This window comes from Ornithodoros turicata, chromosome 1 (assembly GCF_037126465.1).
Source record: "Ornithodoros turicata isolate Travis chromosome 1, ASM3712646v1, whole genome shotgun sequence".
In the NCBI taxonomy this organism is placed as follows: Eukaryota; Metazoa; Arthropoda; class Arachnida; order Ixodida; family Argasidae; genus Ornithodoros; species Ornithodoros turicata.
The window spans coordinates 229,346,298-229,371,193 of record NC_088201.1 but is presented as its reverse complement, the minus strand read 5'-3'; the positions used below and the strand labels follow the sequence as shown (position 1 = coordinate 229,371,193).

General features: G+C 48.8%; 1 protein-coding gene across 1 annotated transcript in view; it reads right to left on the bottom strand.

The window, feature by feature from the left end:
- The window catches only part of LOC135395808 (atlastin-2-like), a 105,780-nt gene that overhangs the window by 3,617 nt on the left and 77,267 nt on the right, over positions 1 to 24,896 (bottom strand). Inside the window, exons 5-11 of the mRNA XM_064626900.1 lie at positions 21,096 to 21,223; positions 20,235 to 20,291; positions 14,090 to 14,161; positions 9,997 to 10,128; positions 3,089 to 3,139; positions 2,628 to 2,684; positions 589 to 666 (exon numbers count right to left, since the gene is read on the bottom strand). Of these exons, the coding sequence (XP_064482970.1) occupies positions 589 to 666; positions 2,628 to 2,684; positions 3,089 to 3,139; positions 9,997 to 10,128; positions 14,090 to 14,161; positions 20,235 to 20,291; positions 21,096 to 21,223 (575 nt within the window). The remainder of the gene's footprint in view (positions 1 to 588; positions 667 to 2,627; positions 2,685 to 3,088; positions 3,140 to 9,996; positions 10,129 to 14,089; positions 14,162 to 20,234; positions 20,292 to 21,095; positions 21,224 to 24,896) is intronic.

Genomic DNA, 24,896 nt, shown 5'->3' with positions numbered 1-24,896 from the left:
AAATCGAATTACATGAAATTTAAAATATCTACAGCGAAGCGCGTGGAGGACACGGTAACGGGACGCTGTCGGGAAGGAGTCGGGACAGGTACCGAGAGTCCTGATCGGGTTGTACGTGGGTCCGCTGCTGGGAGACGACGCGCACCCGATTTCACAGTGTCTTCGCACGTCATCGGTGCGCGCGCTTGCGTCATCGGGGCGCGCATTCCGTGCTGCTTGGTTTGTGCCTTTCAACGACTCTCTGGTGCGCTTCAATACACTGTTAATGGTGAGCCTGATGTGTCTTCTTCAGAGCATTTCCTTGTGTCACTTTGACTGGGACCAGTTCGGACTAGTATGAGCTAAGCGCGCTAATGAGATTCACATGCAATAGAAGGGCTAAACCAAATCAGAAATCAAAAGGCATCACGAATACAACGCCTGGAGAACCGATAAGTTGTCTTGGTATGAGTTAGCGCGGGTATGGTCGCGAAGCGCCAGTCACCTACTGGCGCTTCGCGACTTTCTCCTTGGACTACGGTTAGGGGAAGCCAGTACGTTACCCAGCGACGGTACCTCGTGAATAGATTCACGATGACAAATTCTTACCATGTCACGTTGCAAACCAGACAGTGCTAACAGTTCCTGTTGATGCTTTTTGGCCTGTTGCAGGTACTTTTCACTAAGCTGCAGATAAAAGGAAACTCAGTAAGCAAGAGTGTCTCTAACGCCAAAACACCCCGACAATTTCCTGGTGCTAAATTACGTTGCTGTTTCCGATAGTTACGTATATCGACAGGGTTGTTTATATCTTCTCAGCTAACTATTTTTCGGTTTTCCGATTCGTCCCGGTATAACAATGTGTTCTTTTCTGTTGGCATACATATACATCTATAGAACAATCAACACCACGACAAGCCTCTATTAAAGAAACCTCGTGGCCTGCTCTCGGTAAAATGGGAAACGCTTCCTGAGGCGGCCTACTTCACCAAAAACCACCAAATACACGCCCTGCTTTTTCTGACTGGCATCGTACCATGTACGAAATCCTGTCAAACGTTCAGTTCCCTATCTTGTTGTTGTAAGATAAGCAGTCAAAAATACGTAACGTATAAAGACGCGCAATTACGTGTCTTTCGGCCTTCGTAGCGACAAATGTTATACGAGCAGACAGTGTAACATAATTGTATCTGTACCAAGAGGTGGTACTACTTAGCGCTATTCACCTTGTTAGTAAGGTAGTATAATTTGGTTCAGCACGAACAATATCAATGCTATGTCATTTGCAGATTCTGTAACTCATAAGCTAAGTGCAACGCCATGAAAAAAGGTGTCATTTCCTTGAGTTCGAGGTTGCACAGGAGGGCAGAGAAACACTACGAAGTGCATCAAACAGAGTCAAGGACTACGGACTGGGGTTCTTTTTAATACGGTTTCGGTTGCGTTACGTCATGTTGGTTGTGACGGCAGTAGGAGAAACAACAGCCACGTTTACATGAATACGACACGAGCGAGAGTATCGTTTCCAGTTGTTGAATGGGATCTGCCCATATAGACCGGTCAGTTCACTAGGACAGAGCATCGTATTCATCCAGAGATACATAGGTAGACCGAGACGGTGGATGCGCATTCAGACTGTGCATGTAAACAGACGATGCGCATCCAGTGAAGTAGAGAATATAAGAGGAAAGGGAGTTCAACCGCAGGCCAGTTGCCTCGCCTGCAAGTCCTATAGTCGGGTTGACAAAATAGTGGTAACAGGGAGTTTCTACAGCTACGCTTCAGTTTATATGTAGGTTAGCCTACTGAGAGAAACAGGAGGGCTTGCAGACGCGGAACAGAGTTCATTCTGAAGTACGCTTGCAAATGAGGCGTAGACGCCACGTTTTCGACGTTTCAACGTTCGGTGCGAAGGTAGCGCAACACCGGAAAGGACAACACTTGCGTTGCGCTATCTCAAATATGACAGGCGTGGCGCTATCTTCTGTCTGCACTCGATGCGCATCCATGTGAACGGCGGCCTGTCGTCCTCTTTGCGATTTCGACACGATCCGATACGCTTTTGTCGTATTCATGTAAATGCAGCTACTGTTTGGCCCACTTGTGATCTGTACGAAGGAAGATCAGCCTAGAGTTATCCCTTGATTGCAGTGTGAGCGCGTGTCTCGTGACTACATTTATCAAAGACTCTGTGCACAGTATGGAGAAAGGTTTTCGTCGAAGAATTGTGTTTGCAAGTTGTGTGTCGCGAAGAAGGTCGCACTAGTGCCAGCAACGAAGACGGAACCCTAAGTCACCCATGGCTAACGACAACGTTGAGCATGTATGCAAATTGGATCTATCCTATAGAAGAGTGATATGTGGCAGATCATTTGCAAATCAGTCACTTAGAGCGGAACCTGTTCACGATTGCTAAGCTTGGATTTGATAGACATAGTGTTGTGTTTTGCTTATGTGTCCTTGCCTCAGGTCTATCAGGATTGCCTATGACAAAGTTTATCCACTAGCTAGCCTGTATCTGCGCCATCTTGTCTTCGACTTGATGAGAGTTCTTTCATGTACTAAAACTCGCCGATGTCAATATGCGGGATATTTCGCATTGCCCCGAACAGTAATTGCAGCGTATTACAAAGCAGTACTCGACTTACCCCGCTCAGCTCCTTCTGCATTGCTTCCAGGTCCTCCTTGGTGCTATTCCTCACAGCCTGTAAGTTTCGTCATGAACAAGTCACAACATTCGAATAGCATCCCTTCGATACACATCACGAGCTGAACCAGCTGCCGCTCTGACTTGTCTCCCACTACCTTGCGTTTCTGTGTGCATTTTTTCTTGATTATTTTTTATTATTTTCGAGTGGGCCAGAATGAATATTTCTCGAACAGTTGTGGGATACGTTGGCTTTAACAAAAAGAAAAAAAAAACAAGATTTAAAAAGCAATAAAGAAAGGAAGAGAAAACGGCGTACACCTACCCCTTCAACAAATCAGGGTATTATAGAACATTGTCTTTCTGCAGCGTGGCTGGCCTCAGCACGTGGTGTGCGATACTATTATTACGTTGTTTCCAGAGTATGTAACGCTCACGTGACACACTACAATCAGTACGCACCTGTGTTACTTTAGCGATTTCGCTTACAGTCTTATAGCCAAGATCAATTTCCTGAAAAGAAAGAAGAATGCCACTGCAAAACGATTCACGTACGCCATTTGAAAGCTATGTCGTCGTTGGAAACCAGACAATGAGGGCTCGATATTCCTCCAGAAGAAACCGTGCGGACGCTGTAGAGCCACTACACTACGTATATTTAAGGACGACGAGGAGAATATATTATGCCGGATTGGAAGGGAGAGTGCGGCACTGTAGGTTGGAAGGTGGCACTGGGCGCAAACCGTAAAACAAAAGGCACCGTCGGCTGGTGCTGCTGAGCTCACGGAGGTGTGGGGCGGAGCCCGAATATAGGGTTAACACAGCTGGAAACTGCTTCCAGTGGGATGACACTGGAAACTGCGGAGCGGACTTTGTAGTTCTCTCGACTCTTTAGGCTTAAAGGTGTTGCGACACTTTCTCTGATGTGTTGAAGCATAATATATATGCATCGTACTCATTATGAGTACACACACCGTTGAAAAAAGAATTTTTTCTCTCGCTAGATTGGTTCGGAAAATAGGCGCAGCCACAAAACGATGACCCACGGTGTGACCTCACGGACCCCTCTCCCCCATTTGGCTTGGGAGACGTGCGTCTTCCCTCGCTGCTCCTGTGTGACGTCACCGATGTCGCGTCTTCGGGGCAGTTTTTCTCCGTACCTGCTCAAGTCATGGGCCTGAAAACTTGAATATGGGATGATGTCGGGTGATAGGATAGTTTTTCGTATTTTTCTGGGAAAGCTTGAAAGCAACTATCACAACAGTTTTAAGGTAAATAAACCTTGGTATTTGATTGACCTTTGCTGTTGTGTTTTCCCCTGGACGTAACGAGCGGGCCTCACCCCACGAATGGGAAATAGTTAATGGGACATATTAGAAATAGTAATAACGGTGGTTCTGGGCCTTATAGACTACTGGGAATAAGCATCACACGCCCAATATTTCGAACACATTCGTACTGAAACTCAGGAAGCATTGCAGTTAAGCGCTATTTTGCTATGCGCAGTAACTGAGGAGTAACTCAATAACATTTCACGAGTACCTGCACCTAACTGAGGTGCGTTTCTGACTAAGTAATTGTTGCTGTACTTTCGTTAATTTTAGAGTCACGCAGCTTTAAGTTAATTACACTTTGAGCCCTGGTCACCACTAAGCACAGCTGCAAGGGCAGACGTGGTGTTGCACTGGGTACAAGGAATACAGAGGGAAAATAATCTACTTTCTGCCACAGGGCGAGACATTTGCGTTCTGCGATAGCGCACCTAAGCGTTTCCTCATTCATTTCTTCCTTGCGAAAATTATGAAATGAGTGCGAAGCATCAACTAGATACATCAACTAGAAGCATCATTTGGGCGCCTATCGGCGCCCATTAACAAAAAGGCACTAGTCTAAAAAAAGACAAAAAAGGCACTAACATTAGGCAACTAATGGGTCCCCTTCGTGCTGATTCGTGCTTAGAGCATCAAAATGCATAATCTGGATAACTCCCAAGGCCTGGAAATCCGCTCTCTAGTGATGACTCTCACCACCCAAGTCAACATAAGCGTTCCGTTGTGCGAACCCTACTGGACCGTGCAGATCACCTTGCTTCTGAGTCGTACACTTCCGAAAACAACACCATCAACCAGTTGCTCGGCAACCGTAGCCACCAGCAACACTTCATAAAAAATGTAGTACCGCCTTTCGTGAATGGTGTCTCAGACACTGTCCGCAGGGCTAGCCTGCCTTTGGGAGTAAAAATCGTCGCCTATCTCCTTTGCAAGCCTAAAGGCAAGTGCCCGCAAATCGCAAAGCGATATTTTTTGTAAGTGTCACAGCTGTGAGACGTCGTACGTAGCCGAGACTGGTCGGAAGCGCAGCACGTTTCGTCCCCGTGTTCGTGAACCTCCCATTTCTGTTACCGGTCTGGAGCCTACATCACTTCATTCACATAATCCCCCCACACTGCAACAAAACGGCCATTCACTGCGGCCGTAAAAACCCGTACGGACCCTTTCTTCCCTCCGGGCTGTTGACCCACAATTCGCATGAACCTTTAAACACGTCACACCTAACCCTTTAAATATCATGCCAATGATGAACAGTCTCTGTTATATCGGCGGCTTCTGTCATGAGGCAGACACCCCTTCGTACTTCTCTACCGGCTCGCTGGATTTCTGCCCATCTATATTCGGCATAGGCCGACAATGTGCTTGGTCCCTTAGATGCCAAAGAAACTAATTTTAAATACCAGCGCTGCTTCAGCAGCCGGGGAGACACCAACAGCGTGACGTCACTTCCTTACAGGAGGAGTGAATTGAGTGAGTTGAGAAGTGCGGCGTCCTGACGCATCGCAACGCTGTGAGGCGATCGCAAGGCCGCGGCATTCCTTTCGTCAAGTCCTCGTCAGGTTTTCGTCCTCGTTCCCCCTTCACGGTGCTTTCTCGTTTTTCCGAAGAGGAAATTCTGGCATACTCTCAAAATCGGGCGTCTGCTTTTGTCGTGTATTCCGCCGGAAAGAAGTCAAACTAGGTAACTTTCAAAATTCTAATGGAAATGACGTGACCACCCCTTGATTCCGCTTCATACTTCGCGTGCAATTACAAGCGTAGACAGGGTGTCCCAGCTAAATGCGAACAGTTTATATATATATATATATATATAGCACTTTTTTCGAGATGAAATCATCTGCAATATAGCAAATGCGGAAGGGCGCTCCTTAGGAGGGCATCATCAAACTCTTAAGCAAATGTCCTAACTAGACTTCAATAATTAACTCTTTGAATTATAAAACCCACGAAATTGTCCCAATGAGAACATCTGGTGCCATAGCCGATTTCAGAACAAAAATCCGTCCAATAGATCGTCCACAAAAAAATCGTGAAGGAACACCGTTTTTTCCTATTATTTTTCACTGCGACCTCCAGAGGCCATTCCCTTCACTCCTTGTGTGAGACGGTGAAGGTGTCTCTACATTTCTGTACTGCACGCCTTGCAAATTTTTTGTGTATCCGGTGGAGACTTCTGCTGACTCCAATACTTCCTTGTGGACGGAACCCTGGCTGTCCATCTATCCCGAGGTCAAAGCCCTAAGCATCATGTTCGTCAAGGAAGCATTGTGTGTCTTTAATGTGGTGTTGACGGGTACAAAATCCATAATTCCTCAAAGAGCAGCATTCTCAATGTATGTAGATGACGTTGCCCTTTGGACAGTGGAAAAATCGCGACCAGCCGGTCAGCGCCGCTTGCAGCTGGCGTTAAATAATGTCCATGAGTGGCTGACACGGCGTGGGTGGACCTTGCGCCCGAAAGTACCTAGAGCTCCCTTTCACCCGCAAGCCTATGACAAATTTCCATCTCTGGATTGGTGCGAAGAAGGTTGAGCCTGTACGTTCCCATCGTTTCCTCGGCGTGGTCATTAGCTTAGACCTGCGCTGAGTTCGCCGCATTAAGCACCTTGCAACCAAAGTGCAGCGATGGCTTCCCGCAGTTCAGCATCTTTCTGGCTCAGGGTGGGGCTGCGTCAGCACTCCCTTCTAGCAGTTCACACGGCTTTGGTGAGGGCGACTGTGCTTCACAGCTTTCCAACATCATTAAATACCCTTCGGGCCGTGTTTGATCGAAGCCTTCGTAACTGCCTTGGCGGGAATCCCTCTTCCACAGCGAATTGTCCTCGGATGTCACGCCTTCATCATCCGTGAATACATAGAAGGCCTTATGCAGTGCTATAACCGACAACGATTTTGCCATATTGCTTGAAGTTGCCGAGGTGATACTAGGGGTGGCATATGCGCTTGGACCTCACTGCAGATCAGACTGTAACAACAAGAGAGAGCCAACATGTGCTATCTGTAAATCCGGCCATCCATCTTTCTCTTCATGCCCCACCGCCACCACAAAAAGACACCGAGATCGGATACTAAGACTTCCGTCTGAAGCTCCCAGGTTTGGTAGAGCCACGGTGACGCCTGGTTCAAACCTGGAACACGACTTTCCTGCACTCGTACCTCGGTCTGCACAAGGCGAACCAAGGTTGCATAGCACTATCGCGGCCAAGCCCATCAGAAGCGGTCACTCAACACCCCCTGATCCATCAAGGCAGATTATACGCATTTATGCCAGTGTGACAGAACCAGCAGGCATGAGAAGACAGTTACCACCATCAATCACCGAAACTGTGCCTTCTCTGACACCCTTCTCTGCAGTACTCGCGGCAGTCTGATCTGATCTGATTTAGGTTTTTCTGGCGCACTAGGTACTCAGGCCATAATGCGACTCGCGGCAGTCAAGGCAATTCTCTCTGTATTTCCTGATGCGTCGCAACTGCCCGGGGTTCAAGCGCTTCTGGCATTAGATGCATTATCTTTACCTCAGCATGATGAATTTGTACGGCCATAGCAATGCAGTGGAATCCTCGCAGTCTGCAATTCAATATCTTTCGAGCTTAGGATGGGGCTGTGATCTGCGCTACCTTCTGGCCGTTCACGCGGCTTTGGTGCGGGCGACTGCTTTACAGCCATCCAAATTTGCACATGATTTCCACAACGTCATTAAATACCTTTCGGATCCTGTTCGCCCGAAGCCTTCGTCGCAGCCTTGGAGTTCCAAGGATGGCTTAAACACGGCAAGTCCTGACTGGAGCTGGTGAACTCCCGGTGGAGGTTCTCTGTGATCCTGAAACGGCTCGACCGCGTCACCCACTCCTCACGAAAATTCGATACCGTCCTGAAAGTGACTTCCAACGCGTAGCGCAGAGGACACGCCGAGCTCTCACTGGCTTCATAGCTAACGACGTCACGCCGCCGGACGCCCCCTGGTCTCTGCTTGTGTCACCCACATTCGTACGTCTTCCGGACGTCCAGGATCAGGTTCTCCCTCAAGTCCTTAGAGCCCATTTTTATGCTGTGGTAGACGCGAAGTTTTGTACCTCTGCCGCAGCGTACTCCTATGGCGCATTTCGAAATGGCAAGTTCGCCTCGGCATCCGTCATCTCATCCGAAGGCATAGTGGAAGGAGATCTCCTTTCTCATGAAACCCCATCCAGTCGCCGCGGGGCTCTATGCCATACTATACTTTCTACAGGATACCGTTGATTTTACCCCCGCGGGAATGGGTCGCGTTCACTGGTTCTACATCTGCGCTGCAAGCAATTGCAAATCCTGGCATCCGAGGCTCATCTGTACCGTTGGTGATGGATGTGCAAATGGTTTACAACCTTGTCTACGAACCAGAATACACGCTGGTTCTCCAATGGGTCCCAGCCCAATGCGATGTCGAAGGGATTGAACAGGCCGACAGCGCCGCTGGAGCAGCTCTCTCCTCTTGGAGACGGACGCGTATTGCGCTGCTCACATGCGATCGTTGTTCCGTTCTTCCGCGCCTCGTGTCTCCTCTGGCTTCCCGCAAATGGACCGCTGACATTCTTCCCCCAGCCATGCTGAGCAGAGTTGATGCAGCGCTCGCTTTTCGCATGCCTCGGCATACCTCTCGTGAAGATGCCGCATTAGTTAATCGAATGCGCAGCACTTTTCACAGCACAGTGGCGTCGCCGCTTGAAACAAGTTGACTACCCTCAATGCTGTCACTGCAGTGCTGTAGAAGATCTAGAGCGCATTCTTCTCTATTGCCCACACTACGAACCTTCCCGAGCCGTACTCTCCGGATCCCTTAACGAGTTGGACTCTCGCCCCTTCTCTCTCACAAAATTGCTTGGTCCCTGTTCGCATTCAGCCCAACAACGCCCTGCCCTCAAAGCTCGCTTCACCTTTCTAGATACCATAGGACTTTGATCCTAATTGTAAAGGGTCTCATTATTTCATTCGCCGCGTCACCACCAGCAATGGGGTAGATTATCTCCCTTGCCGATGAAACTCCCCATTCATCATCTCACAATACATTTGTTGTCGTTATTGTAATATCATCCGAAGGTGTGGTGCAAGGACGATGCATTTGGCATCCAACCTCATCGTCAGCTTCGGAACTCTATGCAATCCTTTTCTTTCTGCAGCACATCGCTGATTTTACCCCGCAGGAACGGGCAGTGTTCACTGACTAAAAATCTGCACTCCAAACCTTGGCAAACCAGACTCATCCGCCCTCTATTGTCGGTTGTGTTAACGGCTTACCACCTTGTGTACGAAGCAGGGCACAGGGTGCCTCTCTACTGGGTTCCGGCATATTGTGGTGAGTAGGGAATGAACGGGTCGATTGCGCTGCAGAAGCAGCTCTCCCGTCTGCTGCATAGACGAGCATTGCCCTGTAGAGAGGAGTGCGTCGTTCCCTTCTTCGACGTCTGGTGACACCTCTGGCTTCTCGCCAATGAACAACTGACATTCTCCTTGACTGACTCTTCGCATCAATGCTGGGAAGAGTTGATCAAACGCTCGTTTTCCTGATGCCATGAAACAACTCACGTCAATGTCATGCATTAATTCGACAAATGCTACTCGATTTGGCTTTTACAGCGCAGTGGTGTTACCACTCGAGACAAGTTGACTCTTCCAGATATTACGTGGTCCATGGTCAAATCCAGCCCACCAAAGTTATGCGCTGGAAGCTGTTTCGACTCCTTTGGACACCATAGGACTTCGATCCTTATTCTGAAGGTAATCATTATTTCATTCCCCACATCACCACCAGCAGTGTGGCAGAGCAGCGCCCCTGCGACGAAACTAAAATAGTTTCCCTTTCCGCTATCTGCGCAGATTGCTAGCTCTTTAGGCTCAGTCTATGGAAAGCAATTGCAGGGCGCATAACGTAAGTAGGTTGCCTAACCGCGACTAACTAATACCACAGTGCTGTTCATATGGTGCAGTACACACCTAGATACGCGCACGTTTACACTTCATGAGCACCTGGGATGGACAAAAAAGTTTACCATTTATGATTACCTTTGCAAGATGTTGCCGTAATTCTTGAATGTTCCCGCCCATGATACGGCTTGCTCCTAGTTTATCCAGACACTTAGATCTCATGTTCTCGTGCTTTTCTTTAATCTCCTTCAGACTGCAGGTTGAAAGGGCCTGAAACATCGAAACAGACTCATGCAGTCAATGAGTCTGCAGTCATACCTAGAGCCAATGCACACGATCACATAATATACAATATTCTTCTATATCTGGCAACAACGGGCTTCGTCGGCCCTGTGGTTATGTCTTAGTCAGTGTGCAACGCAATGCACTTGTGACATCGGCAGCGAGGAAGGATGCGCTTCCCGGCTTGTCCCTAGGATCTAAGCCTGTTATAGCGCTTTGGATAATATTTTTCGGGGCCAGTGTGCGCCGGCGGTGCGCTCCCCTCGAAGTGTACGTTGCACGTAGCGCCTTCTTTTATGCATTAGCGTACGCCTTGCCAGTGTGGCACTGCCTGCAAAGTATACATGATCGGTGTATTGCAACTGAGAAGAAGAATGACACGTTTGCATCACGAAAAACTAGACTCGGCATGCACGTGGGGCTGTCCTGCAAACGAATATGGACGGGCACGGCGCATGTACTTCATGTCTGTGGCTGTACTCACGCGGTATTCGCTGGTAGTCGTTGATGAATATTTGAACGTCACTTAGTTTGATAGAACTGTGTGATCATTATCCTGCGTTAAAGGGATTGCGACAGACAGGTCACCCCAGGTTTTCCCAGACAAACGTAAAAACGGTGCTTTTTATATGTATAACCCTGCGTGAAAGTTTCAGAGCGAGGAGGATGCGAAAATTGGCTCCGTGGATACCAAAACTTATACGGCTCTGATGTCACAGACCTCACCGCTGCCAGTGAATCAGCACACGAGAAAACAGGTGCTTACGGCTGTTGACTGGAAGGGAGGCATCTGTGAGGTCTCTGACGTCTGCGCTTTGGTTGGGATTGTATATCGCTAAGTACGACACGCAGGACGCGCTCAACCCCATGCATTCCCGGTCACCGCAGTGTCGGAACATTCGCAAATCAAAATTCCAGCAAGGATACTTATGCAACCGTACGACCGACAACGCTCTCTAAATATTTTTAATTTATCACGAATAATCCGGCGTAGTGCAGCAGCGCGACGCCTGGTGTCAAACAACCCTCTGTGCAGTGGGCAACACTGTCGAATATGTATTATGTATGCAGCACTATTTTGTCGCGTTTTGTTCTTTTGGTGGCTATACTATTTCGTATCATATTTCCATGGGAGAGCAGAGACCCCTATTTAGTGTTTTTTTGGGAAATCAAATCAAAAAGAAACGCAGCGCTGTTCGACTTTCGGGCCCAGTGTTATGCGCATGCAAAGTGGTTGCCGCCGTACGCTGCTGAGAGTACGGATCCCATCCGAATACTAATACAGTGTTGCCCGTAATCTTTAATTTTAATTTTATAAGTAACTGCACCACCGATTGGAATGAAATTTGCGCCGTTTTTGTACTGACGGCTTGGACTATCGAATAGCCAGGCTAAATGAAATTCGGCCTCTGCTGCTTTACGGTACCTTTAAAGGGACTATCGCATCCGTCCCGGTCGATTCCGAAACTGTAGTGGTTCTTTACTCCTCGTTCATCACTGATAATAACGCCGAAAACCCGACGCGAATTGGCAGCGTTGTTCCTGTGTAGTTTGATATAAAACTTGGCAAGAGCAGACGACGCATTCCTGGATTCCCTCTCTGGTAACGTCACACGGACGAGGCCAATCACAGCGCGCCCTTTGACATGGAGAATACCAACCACTGAGCGGCCGGAGGGACCTTGGTAGCCTTGGCAACCGACCGACAGGCGGGCGGGCGAGGCGGAATGCTAGGGGACGGCGACTTCTCTGTTACCGGCTCGCGGAATGTTGTTTCTGGTTAACGTTGAACGTGTTCGTACAGCCAGGAGCGTAACGCCGTGTTTCACGTAACATGGTTACGTCTGCACTCTCACTGATAAGCGAAAGTCAGCGTATTTACCGAGGACTTTTCACTCAGTATATTGCGATGCGAACGACAAGCAGACGATCTCGGAGACAATCGCCTGCGCTGCGCTCCAATTCGTGCGCCTGGCTTACGTCATCATCGTCGTGGCTGTAGATGGAATGCGGACCTTTAAAGCTCGTCTACTTAATATGTAAGCTGTTTTCGGAAGAGAAATTTGGCAAAGTTGACTCTGAAGTGGTGAAGAACACTACCCTTTCGGTATCGTACATACGTTCCCGGATGCGATAGTCCCTTTAAGTGTACTGGGGCGGAAAACGTTTGCAACGGTGACGGGACGGCGTGTTTGCAATACACACGTACGCCTGCAACGAGTCAAAAGTACCAGCTAAATTCCTAACGTTACCCTGTCAAGTACTTTGTTTTTAACTCAGGTTATCGTCTATAATGTGCGTACTTGCTGAGCGGAGCTGTGATACCAGCATAATTTGTTTCTGTCACGAATTAAAACACCAATTTGAACACCGCATCCCTAGTTCAAATGGGTGAAAAAAAAAGTGTATTGGACGTAAACACCTCTTTCAGCGCCTCACTTTACACCGTTAACGATTGACATTGTGTAAAATCCGGTGCATGCTAGTATTACACCTTTAGTAGTGCTTTTCCTGCACTTTTTTCTTGAGTCTGCGACACAGAAAAGTGTTTTTATAAGAATACACATGTTTTGAGCGACTAAAGGTGCAAAATGATTTACTCTATAGAGCGCAACTGCAAAACCGACATCCATGGTGCTCTCGTACATTTTTTAAATAAAAATTACGTCAGAGAAGAAGTGAACACTCTGTATTTTTCTTTACATATCCATCCATCCGTCCGTCCCTCACCCACTTCACGTGAGCGTTTATTAATGCGGTAGCATTCTTGTGGTGCCCCTAAGAATTTTTATTCCATGATATCGGAAACCCAGCACCAGTTGTGCGAGACGATCGATAGCGTCACGGGTGCCGCAGTGGGTCATCTTATGCGCACCACAGCACAAAATGGAGCCCCTGCGCGAGAGTGAAAACTAGAAGATCTTTGAGACAACCATGTATTCACACGAGGATATCCGCACGGGATATTGTAGTGGAAGCAAATGCGAAAACGGTGCTCACAGAGCCGAAGATCCGCCCCGTGTTATCTTGAGCATTCACGCGGTGCGGCATATCGGCAGTGGCGTACTGCGCATTAAAGCAGACGACACTTGGCAGACGATACCATTAGCGTGTCTTCCTGTCGTCTGCTACGGAACATCTTGCGTCTCTGTCCATCGCCTCCTCTATTACTCAATGCCTGTCCATTGGCAGATGCGCAGAGTCGCTTCCCTTTCCCGCGGAGGGCGCGTGGAGGGCGCCACATTCCCTATACCCCTTGTCGTCTGCTATGCTTTCTTGTCTGACTTCGGTAAGCGCGGTTTCGAACGTTTTCGAAAAATGCGGTACTGCCTTCTGCATTTTTTTTACTTCTGGGACCAAGAAAAAGGAGCAAGGGGTATCGTTTCACGAGGTGCCTGCGGATCTCGCGTTACGAGAGGAGTGGTAGAAAGTGATAGCGAGGAAAGATTGGGAGCCGAACAGTGCTTCCAACTGCTTCCAAGCACCTCTTTGCGAGTGATTACAAAGAAAACATCAAAACACGAACATTTGCGGCAGGTGACGTCAGCGCGCGTCGGACCTGGGTGTAGGGTAGTGGCGCCCTCAAACCAGAGAACGTGAATTTATACGCATGCGCAGTACGGCACCCCTGACCAATTGGAGAGGCATTAAGTAATAGAGGAGGCGCTCACGCTCACGCGACAGCAGAAAGCTATGACGTTTTTTCGCACCATCCGCTTCAGGGGGTATGTCGCTCGTGTAAATACACGGACATTACGCTAGGTTGGTCAGGAGGGCATGAAACTCTCGCGAGCGTCGTGATACACAATTAGGTACGTCGACCTCTTTAGCTTCAAACTCGAAGCCCGAAAGCTACACTATTTCACAAGCGAAACGACGTACAATCAGATTACCTGGCTCTACACACTATTCAATTCTGATATATTTTACTGCGCATGGGTAGACTTACCTCTTGCATCTCTGTTTTGTACATATCAATGAGTTCGTCCAATATTTTTTTGTTATAGAGGTATGCTGTGGCCTGAAAAAACAAAGGTTAAGTGTCAAAGATGCGACGAGATAAAATAGTCACAGAGGATTGCGTATCCATTACGTTCCGGTATAAGAGGTATTAAAGGCCCATAACTAATGTCTATGAACCCTGTGCCAGCATAGGCAGACTGAGTAGCAGATTTATGTCCTGTATTGCTCTCTAAAGTCCTATTCGGCGCTTTCCTCAAGGTCACTAACATAAATGTATCGTAATTCGTCATATTTTTCTTTTAGTCTTTTGATGGCACTGTCATTCTCTCCAACCTGCCAGGACCCCGCAGTTAAGTTCCTGCGAAAACATTCGCCAACATTATGCGGCCAATACGGGGCATATATTTTTGTAATGGTTCGTGTACTGCTCTGGGGACATGAATGGTAGAAGAGCAAGGATGCGTGCGAGCTGGTACATTGTGACAGAAAGAACCCGAAACACGGCGGGGAGGACAAACACGACACGGAAGAACACTTGCTGAAGTTACTTTTCGTTTAGCGATTACCTCCTGCCGGCACCGTAGCTTAAGAACGGCGCACACATATACGTTTTATCGCGTGCAGAACGTGATGTAACCTTGGTTACCGTGGCAACAGACACGTGTGAAGACACGTATTGAATGATGAAGTCAGTGAATTAACAGTACTCAACGGAGCGTTGCCGGGCTGTATCGTATATTCGCTTTATGTTTCATTGCCTCATCTACTACTGCGTGTGAAGTGAAGGTAACGCCATTGCACTAGCTGACGCGATTATGTTTACTGTAGGCCAGGGAATGTTGGAAATATGCCAGTCAGTACAGCACGTTGGATTGAGTTACGTGTAACAATGTAGAAATAATTTGTGCAAAGCCCTCGCTTCCTGCGCTGTGTCGTGACTAGAGCTGCCATTTCGAGCCGTCACACACTAGTCGACTATAGCAGGATTCTGCTAGTACCGTAACCTTCAACAGCGGGACCCCGAGGTGGATTGCACGTCTCATCGTATCTGTCACCCGCTCTCCGCGACTGCAATCAATAGCGAGCTGCGGTCCGGAGAAGGTTCCGTTGCATCGTACGCCACACATGCGGAGACAGCACTCCCACGTTGAAGTTCTTCTTTTTTTAACTTCCGACACCATCAAAGACGTCCTCTTCAATCGCGCTTCGATGAGTGCCGTCTGGAGCAATGTCCAACGACAGAGCAACCTACACAACTGCCCTAAGGCCTGCACCGCCTGCAGGGCTGTCGCCGACAACACTGGTACTTCAACTATACAAGTTAATCTAGTTAAGGAAGGCGTTGTAGAGCGAGAAATGAGGCGACCAGGCTCTACTGAGGTTGATGGGTTTAATGACGGTTAATGGCGATGAACCGAAAACGAAAGCTCGGGTCACGCGCAGTGCTGCGCGTAACCGATGGCGGTGCTGGTGATGATTATGACGCTGCTGCTACAGGGCTCCCCCCCGTGGCGGATGACAGGGCTGGCGAGGAGGGCCGAGGTTGGCGGAAAGGTCGGGCGCCGAGGCCAAGGAGTGCAGGAGGCGGACCCGAGGCGGCGGGCGGCTCGTAGTGTGCGAGCTGCGGCGCCCAATGCACTCGACGTGGAGGGGAAGGAATGCCGGAGACAGGAGCTGAGCACGGACGTAGGGAGGGCTGGTCGGGCGATACCAGAGGTGCAGACTCCAGGAATGCGGGCTTAAGCCTGTCGATGGCCACAGTGTCAGGTCCCCGTGGAAGATCGAGGCGGAAAAACTTCCCGGCTCGCGAGATGACCCTGTAGGGGCCGTCATAGGGAGGCTGCAAGCTGGAGCGCACAGCGTCCCGGCGGACGAAGACGTGGGTGGCTTGATTAAGGTCGGGGCTCACGAACACGCGTGTTGCGGGAGCGGAGCGGGTAGGCGTGGGCTTGAGGTCCCGGAAGAGCTGGCGGAGACGGTCGATGTAGGAGGAAGGGTCGTGCACGAGCGGGGCCGATGGGGTGAAGAATGCTCCGGGAAGGCGGAGCGGGCAGCCGTAGACCATGTGGGCCGCGCTGCAGTCATCCTGGCGGATCGCGGCGCGAAGGCCAAGCAGGACGAAGGGTAGACGCTCGGGCCAGGTTGTGTCGCCGTGGTCAGTGGCGCGGAGGGACGCCTTGAGCTGCCGATGAAGGCGCTCGACCAGGCCGTTGGCAGCCGGATGGTAGGCCGTGGTTCGGATGTGATGGGTTCCGAGGGCGCTGCACAGGTGACGGAAGAGGGCCGATTCAAACTGGCGTCCTCTGTCCGTGGTTACAGTGGACGGGACGCCGAATCGGGAAACCCAGGAGAAGAGGAATGCGTGGGCCACCGTCTCTGCCGTGATGTCAGGAATCGGCGTTACCTCCGGCCAGCGGGTAAAGCGGTCGATGCACGAGAGCAGGTAGCGGTAGCCTTTGGCCAGAGGAAGCGGGCCGACCAAGTCGATGTGGACCTGGTCGAAACGTGCATCTGGCGGAAGGAACCGCGATGGAGGCGAGATGGTGTGGCGGTAGATTTTGGACCGCTGGCAGGCTAGGCAGGCCCGCGCCCAGTCACGGACATCGGCATTCATGCGAGGCCATATGTAGCGCTCTGCGACGATCTTTTGCGTGCCGCGCACGCCAGGGTGGGACAGCGAGTGGAGGGCGTTGAAAACATGCCGGCGGAAGGCCAGGGGAACGAAAGGGCGCGGGGTACCAGTAGAGGTGTCGCACCATAGACTTGCCGTCGAACCGGGGAGCGAGATCTCCCGAAAAGTGGTGGATGAGGCGGGGGATGAACGAAGGGCGGCGAGCTCTTCATCTGCCTGTTGCGCCTGGGCGATGCCGTCCAAATCGACCGCGGGGGGCGGATGGAGAGCATTGACGTCCGGCCGCGAGAGTGCGTCGGCAGCGGCATTGTCTTCGCCTGCGACGTGTCGCACATCGGTCGTGAACTCCAAGAGGTAGCACATGTGGCGGGTTTCACGAGGCGAGTGGTTGAGGGAGGCCGATCGCAGGGCGAACATGAGAGGCTTGTGGTCGGTGTACAGCACGAACGGGCGGCCCTCGAGAAAATGGCGGTAGTGTCTGCATGCCAGGTAGGCGGCGAGGAGCTCACGTCCGAAGGTGCTGTAGCGTGTTTCGGCTGGCGACATAACCCTGCCAATAAAGTTCAAATATGGGAGGCGATATTTGCATAACGCTCGGGCCAAAGTTGCCTTTGCGCCATTAGAAATCCCAATCATCATCATCATCAGCATAACTCTCGTCTTTGAATGCTTTCTCAGCTGTTACTATCATGCTCCGGCATCTCTAATTTTTCGTATCTCGTCGTCGCCGATCACTGTGTCGTTGTGAACCTGTTGCCAAAAGTCTGTTGTCACGACGCTAGAATTTTGCAATGTCGGTATGTGGTGGTGTTTGTCGTTTTCTGCTTGCCGTACTTTGCTTCGGCATGTAGACATACTGGTGACGAGAGGATGAATGGCCACGTCAGTTAGGAAATCTGCCATAATCGGTAGCCTACATTGCGCTTCTAATACCAATTATTTATTCAGCGCGCGGAAATACATGAAGGAAGAAACAGTGACATTGACATTGAGAAATACGTGTAGGCTGGGAATACTCTGAAAGCCATCGTAGGTCTCTCATGCATTTCATGCGTTTTTTTCGTCGTGGAAAAAAAAAGAAACCAGATGGACCACCTACAACTGTGCATCAAGTTGCAGAGCGCAGAAGACCGGTAAATTTTTCATGTCCAACGTGGATACCTTTGAGGGAAGCCGTGGTTTTGACGTAATTCAAGGACTAACACATCCAACGTATTCTGCCATGAAGCCAAGACGGTGAATATATATATATATATATATATATATATATATATATATATACATTGAGGAGTGCTCAGTCACCATCCCAGGTGTATATCGCTCGCTGAGCGACACCTGGTTTTCCAATTCCGAACGATGCGCAGCTACCCAGAGCTGACGAGCCGCAAACACGGCGAAACACGTGTCCTCTGGTGCTGTCGCATCGTTCCAGGAGTATCTGTTTCTCTGCGTGCAGCCATAGAAGCCATCTTAATCTGTATTTTTTAATTTCAAACACGTCTAGTGTCATTTACTTGTTTATTTAATCGCTTTTTCCCCCTCATTATAATTCACTGGCTTGCACTGTGGCATTGAGGAGTGCTCAGTCACCCTCCCAGGTGCATATCGCTCGCTGAGCGACCCCTGGTTTTCCATTTCCGAACGATGGGCAGCTACCCAGAGCTGACGAGCCGCAAACACGGCGAAACACGTGTCCTCTGGTACTGTCGCATCGTTCCATGATTATCTGTATCTCTGCGTGCAGCCATAAAAGCCATCTTAATCTGTAATTTTGAATTTCAAACACATCTAGCGTTATTTACTTGCTTCTTTAATGGCTTTTTTTCCTCCATTATACATAAATATATATATAGGTTGAGGTAAAAGGATTATCAAACGGCCACGACGTTTTACAGAAGTTGCAGAAAAAGACACGGAAACAGATTTTTGGGAAGTTACAAACACTAGTTTATTACATAGGGAGACGTTAAGAACTAAAATGGGCAAGAGGTCGACGTTTCGACAGTGGCACTGTCTTCGACAGGACAAAAGATGCGTAGGTGGTTACACATTATATATATATATATATATATATATACAGGGTGTCCCAGAAAACGTGTCATTGAATTATAATTAAAAAAACTACGCCACCTAGAATCACGCGGTCAACGGCATTTGTTCTTACTAGGTTTTTACAGACTCCTGGGTGAATGTCATGTATCGTAAGTTTAATTATGTAAATATTCGCGAACTGAACCTGGAAATTTGCCAGATAAAGGTCACTTTTTTACCCCGCCAATATGAAGAGCGTGCCGAATTCACTCAAGTTCATGATAATTGGCAGTGATATTTACGAGCTATCTCATCGGAAAAAAATAGCCGAGCATCATGCTTTTCGCAGCACAGAACCATAACGCGCGACGACTTTTTGAGCGCAATCGCTCTCAGTCCGACGAAAGGAGGTTCCAAACCCAGCCGAACGAGCGATAGTAGAAAAAGTGACAGTTCCTGAAATTGGGAAATGGGAAAGTGCGATCTCAGCGAAAGTCGGACGCGATAAGCCATAACTGTGTTATCTCTTTCTGCGTTGCAGGTGTGGGCTGGGTTTCCGACCTCCTTTCGTCCGACTGACAAGGATTGCGCTGAAAAACTTCTCGCGCGCTAGCTCCGTAGAGCATGATGTTCAGCTATTTTTTCTGATGGGATAGCCCCTGAATATCCCTGTCAATTATCATTAATTTGAAAAAATTTGACACGCTCTTCACATTTATGGGGTAAAAAGTGACCTTTACATCGCAAATTTCGGACTTCAGTTCGCAAAAATTTACATAGCTAAACTTACGTTACACGACATTCACATCAGGAGGTGGCAAAAACCTAGTAGGAACAAATGCCGTTGACCACATGATTTTAGGTGGCGTAGTTTTTTTTAATTATAATTCAATGACACGTTTTCTGGGACACCCTGTATGTATATATATATATATATATATATATATATATATATATATATATATATCGTGGGGAGATATCCAGAGCAAGGAAAGATATATATATATATATATATATATATATCTCTTTCCTTGCTCTGGATATCTCCCCACGTAACCACTAACCTCCTTCTCTTCCGGAACTGTGGCAATTCCTGCATGCTGTTCCGTCTCGTCCCCTTGTTCGTGAACCTCCCATTTGTGTAACCGGTCTGGAGCCTAGGTCACTCCGTTCACATAATCCCCTCCACACTCTATCAAAGCGGCCATTCGCTCCGGCCGTAATGGCCTGTAAGGCACCTTTCTTCCCTCCGGGTTGTTGACCCACAATTCGCATGAACCTTTAACACGTCATACCTAACCCTTTAAATACCACGCCAATGATGAGGACGGTGCCCAGAAGAACAGCTGTCTCTGTTCCAAATAGCGGCGGCTCTCGACCCTGAAGAAATACCCTTCGTACGGTTTCTACAGTTTTGTCATTCAGCTTACGGTTCCTGTAAGCGGTTGACGTATTCAACATTACTTACATTGAACAGAGACTGGGGTTCTTGCAGCTTCCCTTCTTCAAAAACGGCGAAGTAGATCTGAAACAATATTACTTTAGGTTAAGATCAGGTACGACCTAATCACCTAGTGGCACCATGGTAGCCAATAATAAACTGACACAATATGTTGGAATCGATGGTGACCAAGGTCAAGTAACTAGTCTACCACACCTTCAACATGGATTCATACAGAATCTTGGAGAAACAGTTTCGGCGGCTTACTATTGAACCTCTGTATCCAGTAAGGGGATAACTCGAAAAATCCCAAACGGAGAAAAAGGGACCTGGTCTGACTGTGCGTCCCATTGACACACATGCATTTCCCGTATTTACCATGCTGCAGCGGGCCAACAAATCGCAATAAGGTCCTACATTTTCGTTGGCAGGTGTATACTGGTATGTATGCACGTGACCCGGCTTCATTTGGTTTCCTCCACTGTTTATTGATTGGTTCGATTATTGGTATGCTTTACCACTTACAACACCACAAAAACAAACACAAATGTAGTCACAGCTACCACGGTTAGGGTTTCCAGTCCTGTGTATTCGTTTTGTAGGAGTAAACATCCGAACACGCAGAAATAAAATTGCACCACGTGCGCGTTCACGACAATGTTGATATCTGGACAGTAAGACAACACCTTCTGTCCGACGAATGTGACAGGTGTGTCCTCTTTTACTGACTGTCGAATATCACTTGAGCTGAATTCTTATTATAGTGTGCGTTATTACGATGCTGTAGTGTCCTGTGTGTTGCACCATGTTCTACGGCTTATCTTTGAGGGAGAAGTATGCTAAATAATTGAACAACGGACAACAATAGAGTGAGAGGAGATACATCACCTGAAATATACGAACGAACTCATGGCATTTGATGAGAGCACCGTTTATGGTTTTCGGCACCAACTTTTCCGGAGACACAAGGAACCTTACGAGCTGTCCGAGATGCAGTTTGAAGTCGTCTGAGAGAACTAAAGAAAAAGGACACGAACATATAGGACGATCTGTCCCATTACCTATTGACACATTAGATCGTCGACCTGCACATTTTCTGCAGGTTGCCACAAAAGTATGCCTGTGCCTCCATGCACATCGCACAAATTGCTCGAGGCACTCTCAGGGACACTTCTAACTTTCTACTCGTTTCCGTGACCTCCCTTTGATAAGCGCCATGCTAGCGGCCAAGCTCGCAAACAAAAAGTGGACTCGTCCGGGAGTGGCCGGGTGCCGACAAGGTATCGCATTACCGCACGAAGGCGTTGGAAGGACTGAGTAAAAAACAAAGAAAAACGTAACAACCCAGGCAGCACAGTGTACTGAAAGTCGAGTGCAATAGGGGTGGACGGTGTGTGTCTTATGAATGTTCCTTAGTTTCAACAATCTGTTCAAGGTCTTCCACCTACTCCTCCACCCCTATTGCACTCGACTTTCAGTGCATTGTGCTGCTTGGGAAGGGAAAGCAGACGCGATAACAAAGCGCGATCTTCTTGCTCTTTACAAAACAGGGCACGGCGCGTGACAACAGATTAAGGTAGTGATATATAATTCCCTCTCACACCGTCTGCTTTCCTTTTGTTACGTTTTTTCTTTATTATTTTTACACATTCTTTCCAACACCTTCGTGCGGCAATGCGATACCTCTCCGGCACCCGGCCACCCCCGGACAAGTCCACTTTTTGTTTCCCACCTTGCCTGCAGCGTGGCGCTTATCGGAGCGAGACCACGGAAACGAGTAGAAAGTTAGAAGTGTCCCTGACAGTACAGTCACCGCTGTACCGGTACACAGAACAATGTTCTCGCAGAAAACTTTTACAGCCTTCTGTCCTGTAGAACTGGGAGGGTCCAGTACAAGCGCAAAAATCATTGAGCGTTAACACAATAGATGAACCAGCGGCATGAACCGAGTGGGTTAAGGCGTCCGCTCGTTCCAAGGCCGCGCTGAAGACTGGGAGGTGGTGGGTTCGAATCCTACCACCGGCTGTGCTGTCTCAGGTTTTCCCTGGGTCTTCCGAAGAGTTTCTAGACGAATGTCGGCACTGTTCCTCCTGAAGTCGGCCCAGGACGCACACTAATCCCCCAGCCACCCACTCCGTCCTGCTGTCCTCACTCAGTCTGCCCACATCTGTACGCCGCTGATAGCCACGGTTGCTCCGCGGCGCTAACACGCAACAAAAAAAGCAAAAGCAATAGATGACATGAAGCGTTCAACAGATAGGGCCATTCGAGATGTCTACTGTCCAAATGTAAGAGTTCTCCGAATCCGTTTGAGCACGCTCCGTGCGATCGGCTGGGAGAAGGGGCGATGCATATGCACTTTTCTTCATACGTGTCATCCTCCTAACGCGTGAGCACCCACGACTAGAGCGCTGTATGGGCCGCATTCTTATACCCCTATCAGACGTACTAATTTAGTGTCACTTATTTGAAGTGCACTCCGTCTTGTAATGTCACTTTCACTACGCTCCTGCTACACGGCATAAGTAAGTGTCACTAAGCAGTCATGGTGATGACGATGGGCGAGCGTGAACTTCTACCTAACATCGGGGAATGCGCCATACTTTCTAGGTAAAATCATTTTTCTTACGTCCAGAGACATTTCATAAAGATTTTCTTCGCAGTTGAAGTCGATTGAACGTCATAAATATAATTGTTGCGAACCAACACAACATTTATTTGACAAATGTTCAATCTTCTTCTTCACCTCTTTGGTGGTCTTTACTATGTCTTGCGCGTGCAACTGGCCCGCGATGTCAGCATACACTTTCGCGTTTCGCTTGGTCCTCCCATGTTCTGATAGCATAGGTTTCTATCTCAGACCACGATGCCCTGTCTTTTTTGTCTTCCATTATTCAGTGCTTCACTGCGAGTATTTCGCGATTTCGCCGGTAACACTTAACCACCGTGCAATGTCAACAAATATGGCTGCCGTGAAGTGGATTACGAAATCTACTGGGCAGTCTGTGAACGAGAGTACCGGTAAATCACGCCAAAACTCCTTACGTCTTTCTTATGCAAATCAGCGCTGTCTTAACAAATTTGTCCAAAAATAAATTCCGATTGGGTTGTTTCTTTCCTTTTCCAAAAATAAGCTTTTTGTTACGCAATCCCTGCCGTGGAGGCTACGTACTTGATTGTCGCAGGCAAAGTGAAGTGAGTTTGGCGAACTCACTTCATCGTAAGTGTACTTTGCATTTAGTGTCACTAAAAGATGCCGTGTGACTCCGAAAGAATGACACTTACTGCAAGTGTACTCGCTGAAAGTGACACTAAATTAGTACGTCTGACAGGGGTATAAGTCCCGGCCGTCCTTATTAACTCATGTAAACCCCAAAGCTCCATGTAAGTGATACAGTGTCGGCTGGGGCCTGTTCCAGTTTATCCCCACCACCATCCCCGCGGCGTTATCTGACCACCGTGCGCGGAGGAGGGCTGCCTTTTCCGACCTGTACGATTCCAACATGCTGCCTCTCACAAGCAATTACCCGCGGTATTCAGGACGCGGCGGTCATGTCTAAAAGGGTAACAGGACATGTCGGTCATTCTCCAGCAATTAACCACCTTAGGACATTACGTCGCCGAGCAGAAAGAACGGCACGTCGTACAGGGCAACTTACAGATACTGTGGAATACTGCCGGATGAAAGCTAGAGTAACACGAGAAATTAAGAAAGAGGACAGGAAGAGTTGGTGTAAGTTTTGTCACAATCCTTCACCGTTTCACCCGGCCACGAAGATCTGGCGGACAATCCGATCTCTCAAGGAGGCGCCCCCTCAAAAGAATCCTCTCGCGGTCTTGGCTATCGTTAAGGGTGTAGACGAAAACACGCTGGCGACAGACTTCTGTGTGGTACTAACGACACCGGCGGCTGCCTCGACGAAACCGTTACACCGCAGTTTTGTCCACAGTTCGACGGCTGAACTCCACCAAGACTGGCCCCGTCCACTGGAAGTTATGGACCGCGACTTCACATTAATCGAGCTAAAGGCAGCGTTGAAGCTTGTGAACGCCGGCTCGTCCCCGGGACCCGATAAGGTCACCTATGCCGCTCTGCGAAACCTTGACGGACGGTCACTCCAAGCTCTTCTTCATGTGTATAATACGTCTTGGCAACAAGGATCATTACCACCTTCCTGGAAGGAGGCATTGGTTGTTCCCATCCTGAAACCAGGAAAGCCCCCAAATGCCCTATCCTCCTTTCGCCCTGTGAGCCTGACAAGCTGGATGGGAAAACTGATGGAGAAAATGGTTTTGCACCGCCTCGACTGGTAGCTCGAAAAACAACGTGCGTTTCCTCAAGAAATGGGTGGATTTCGTCGCCACCGAAGCTCCATGGATGCAGTTCTCGACCTAGTCTCTACAGCTCAAGATGCTCGTGCCCATTGGCGGATCGTCCGATCGGTTTTCTTCGACATCAATCCCGCATATGATACCGTCTCGCACATTTGTGTGCTGCACGCCTTGCGCTCGTTTGGGGTATCCGGTCGCCTCTTCATCTGGCTCCAAGGCTTCCTTACGGACCGAACTGTCGCTGTCCGTACGTCCCAAGGCAAAAGCCCCCAGCATCCTGTTCCTCAAGGAGTCCCCCAAGGAAGTATTCTGAGTCCGACACTCTTTAACGTGGTGATGGCCGGCCTACTAATTCCT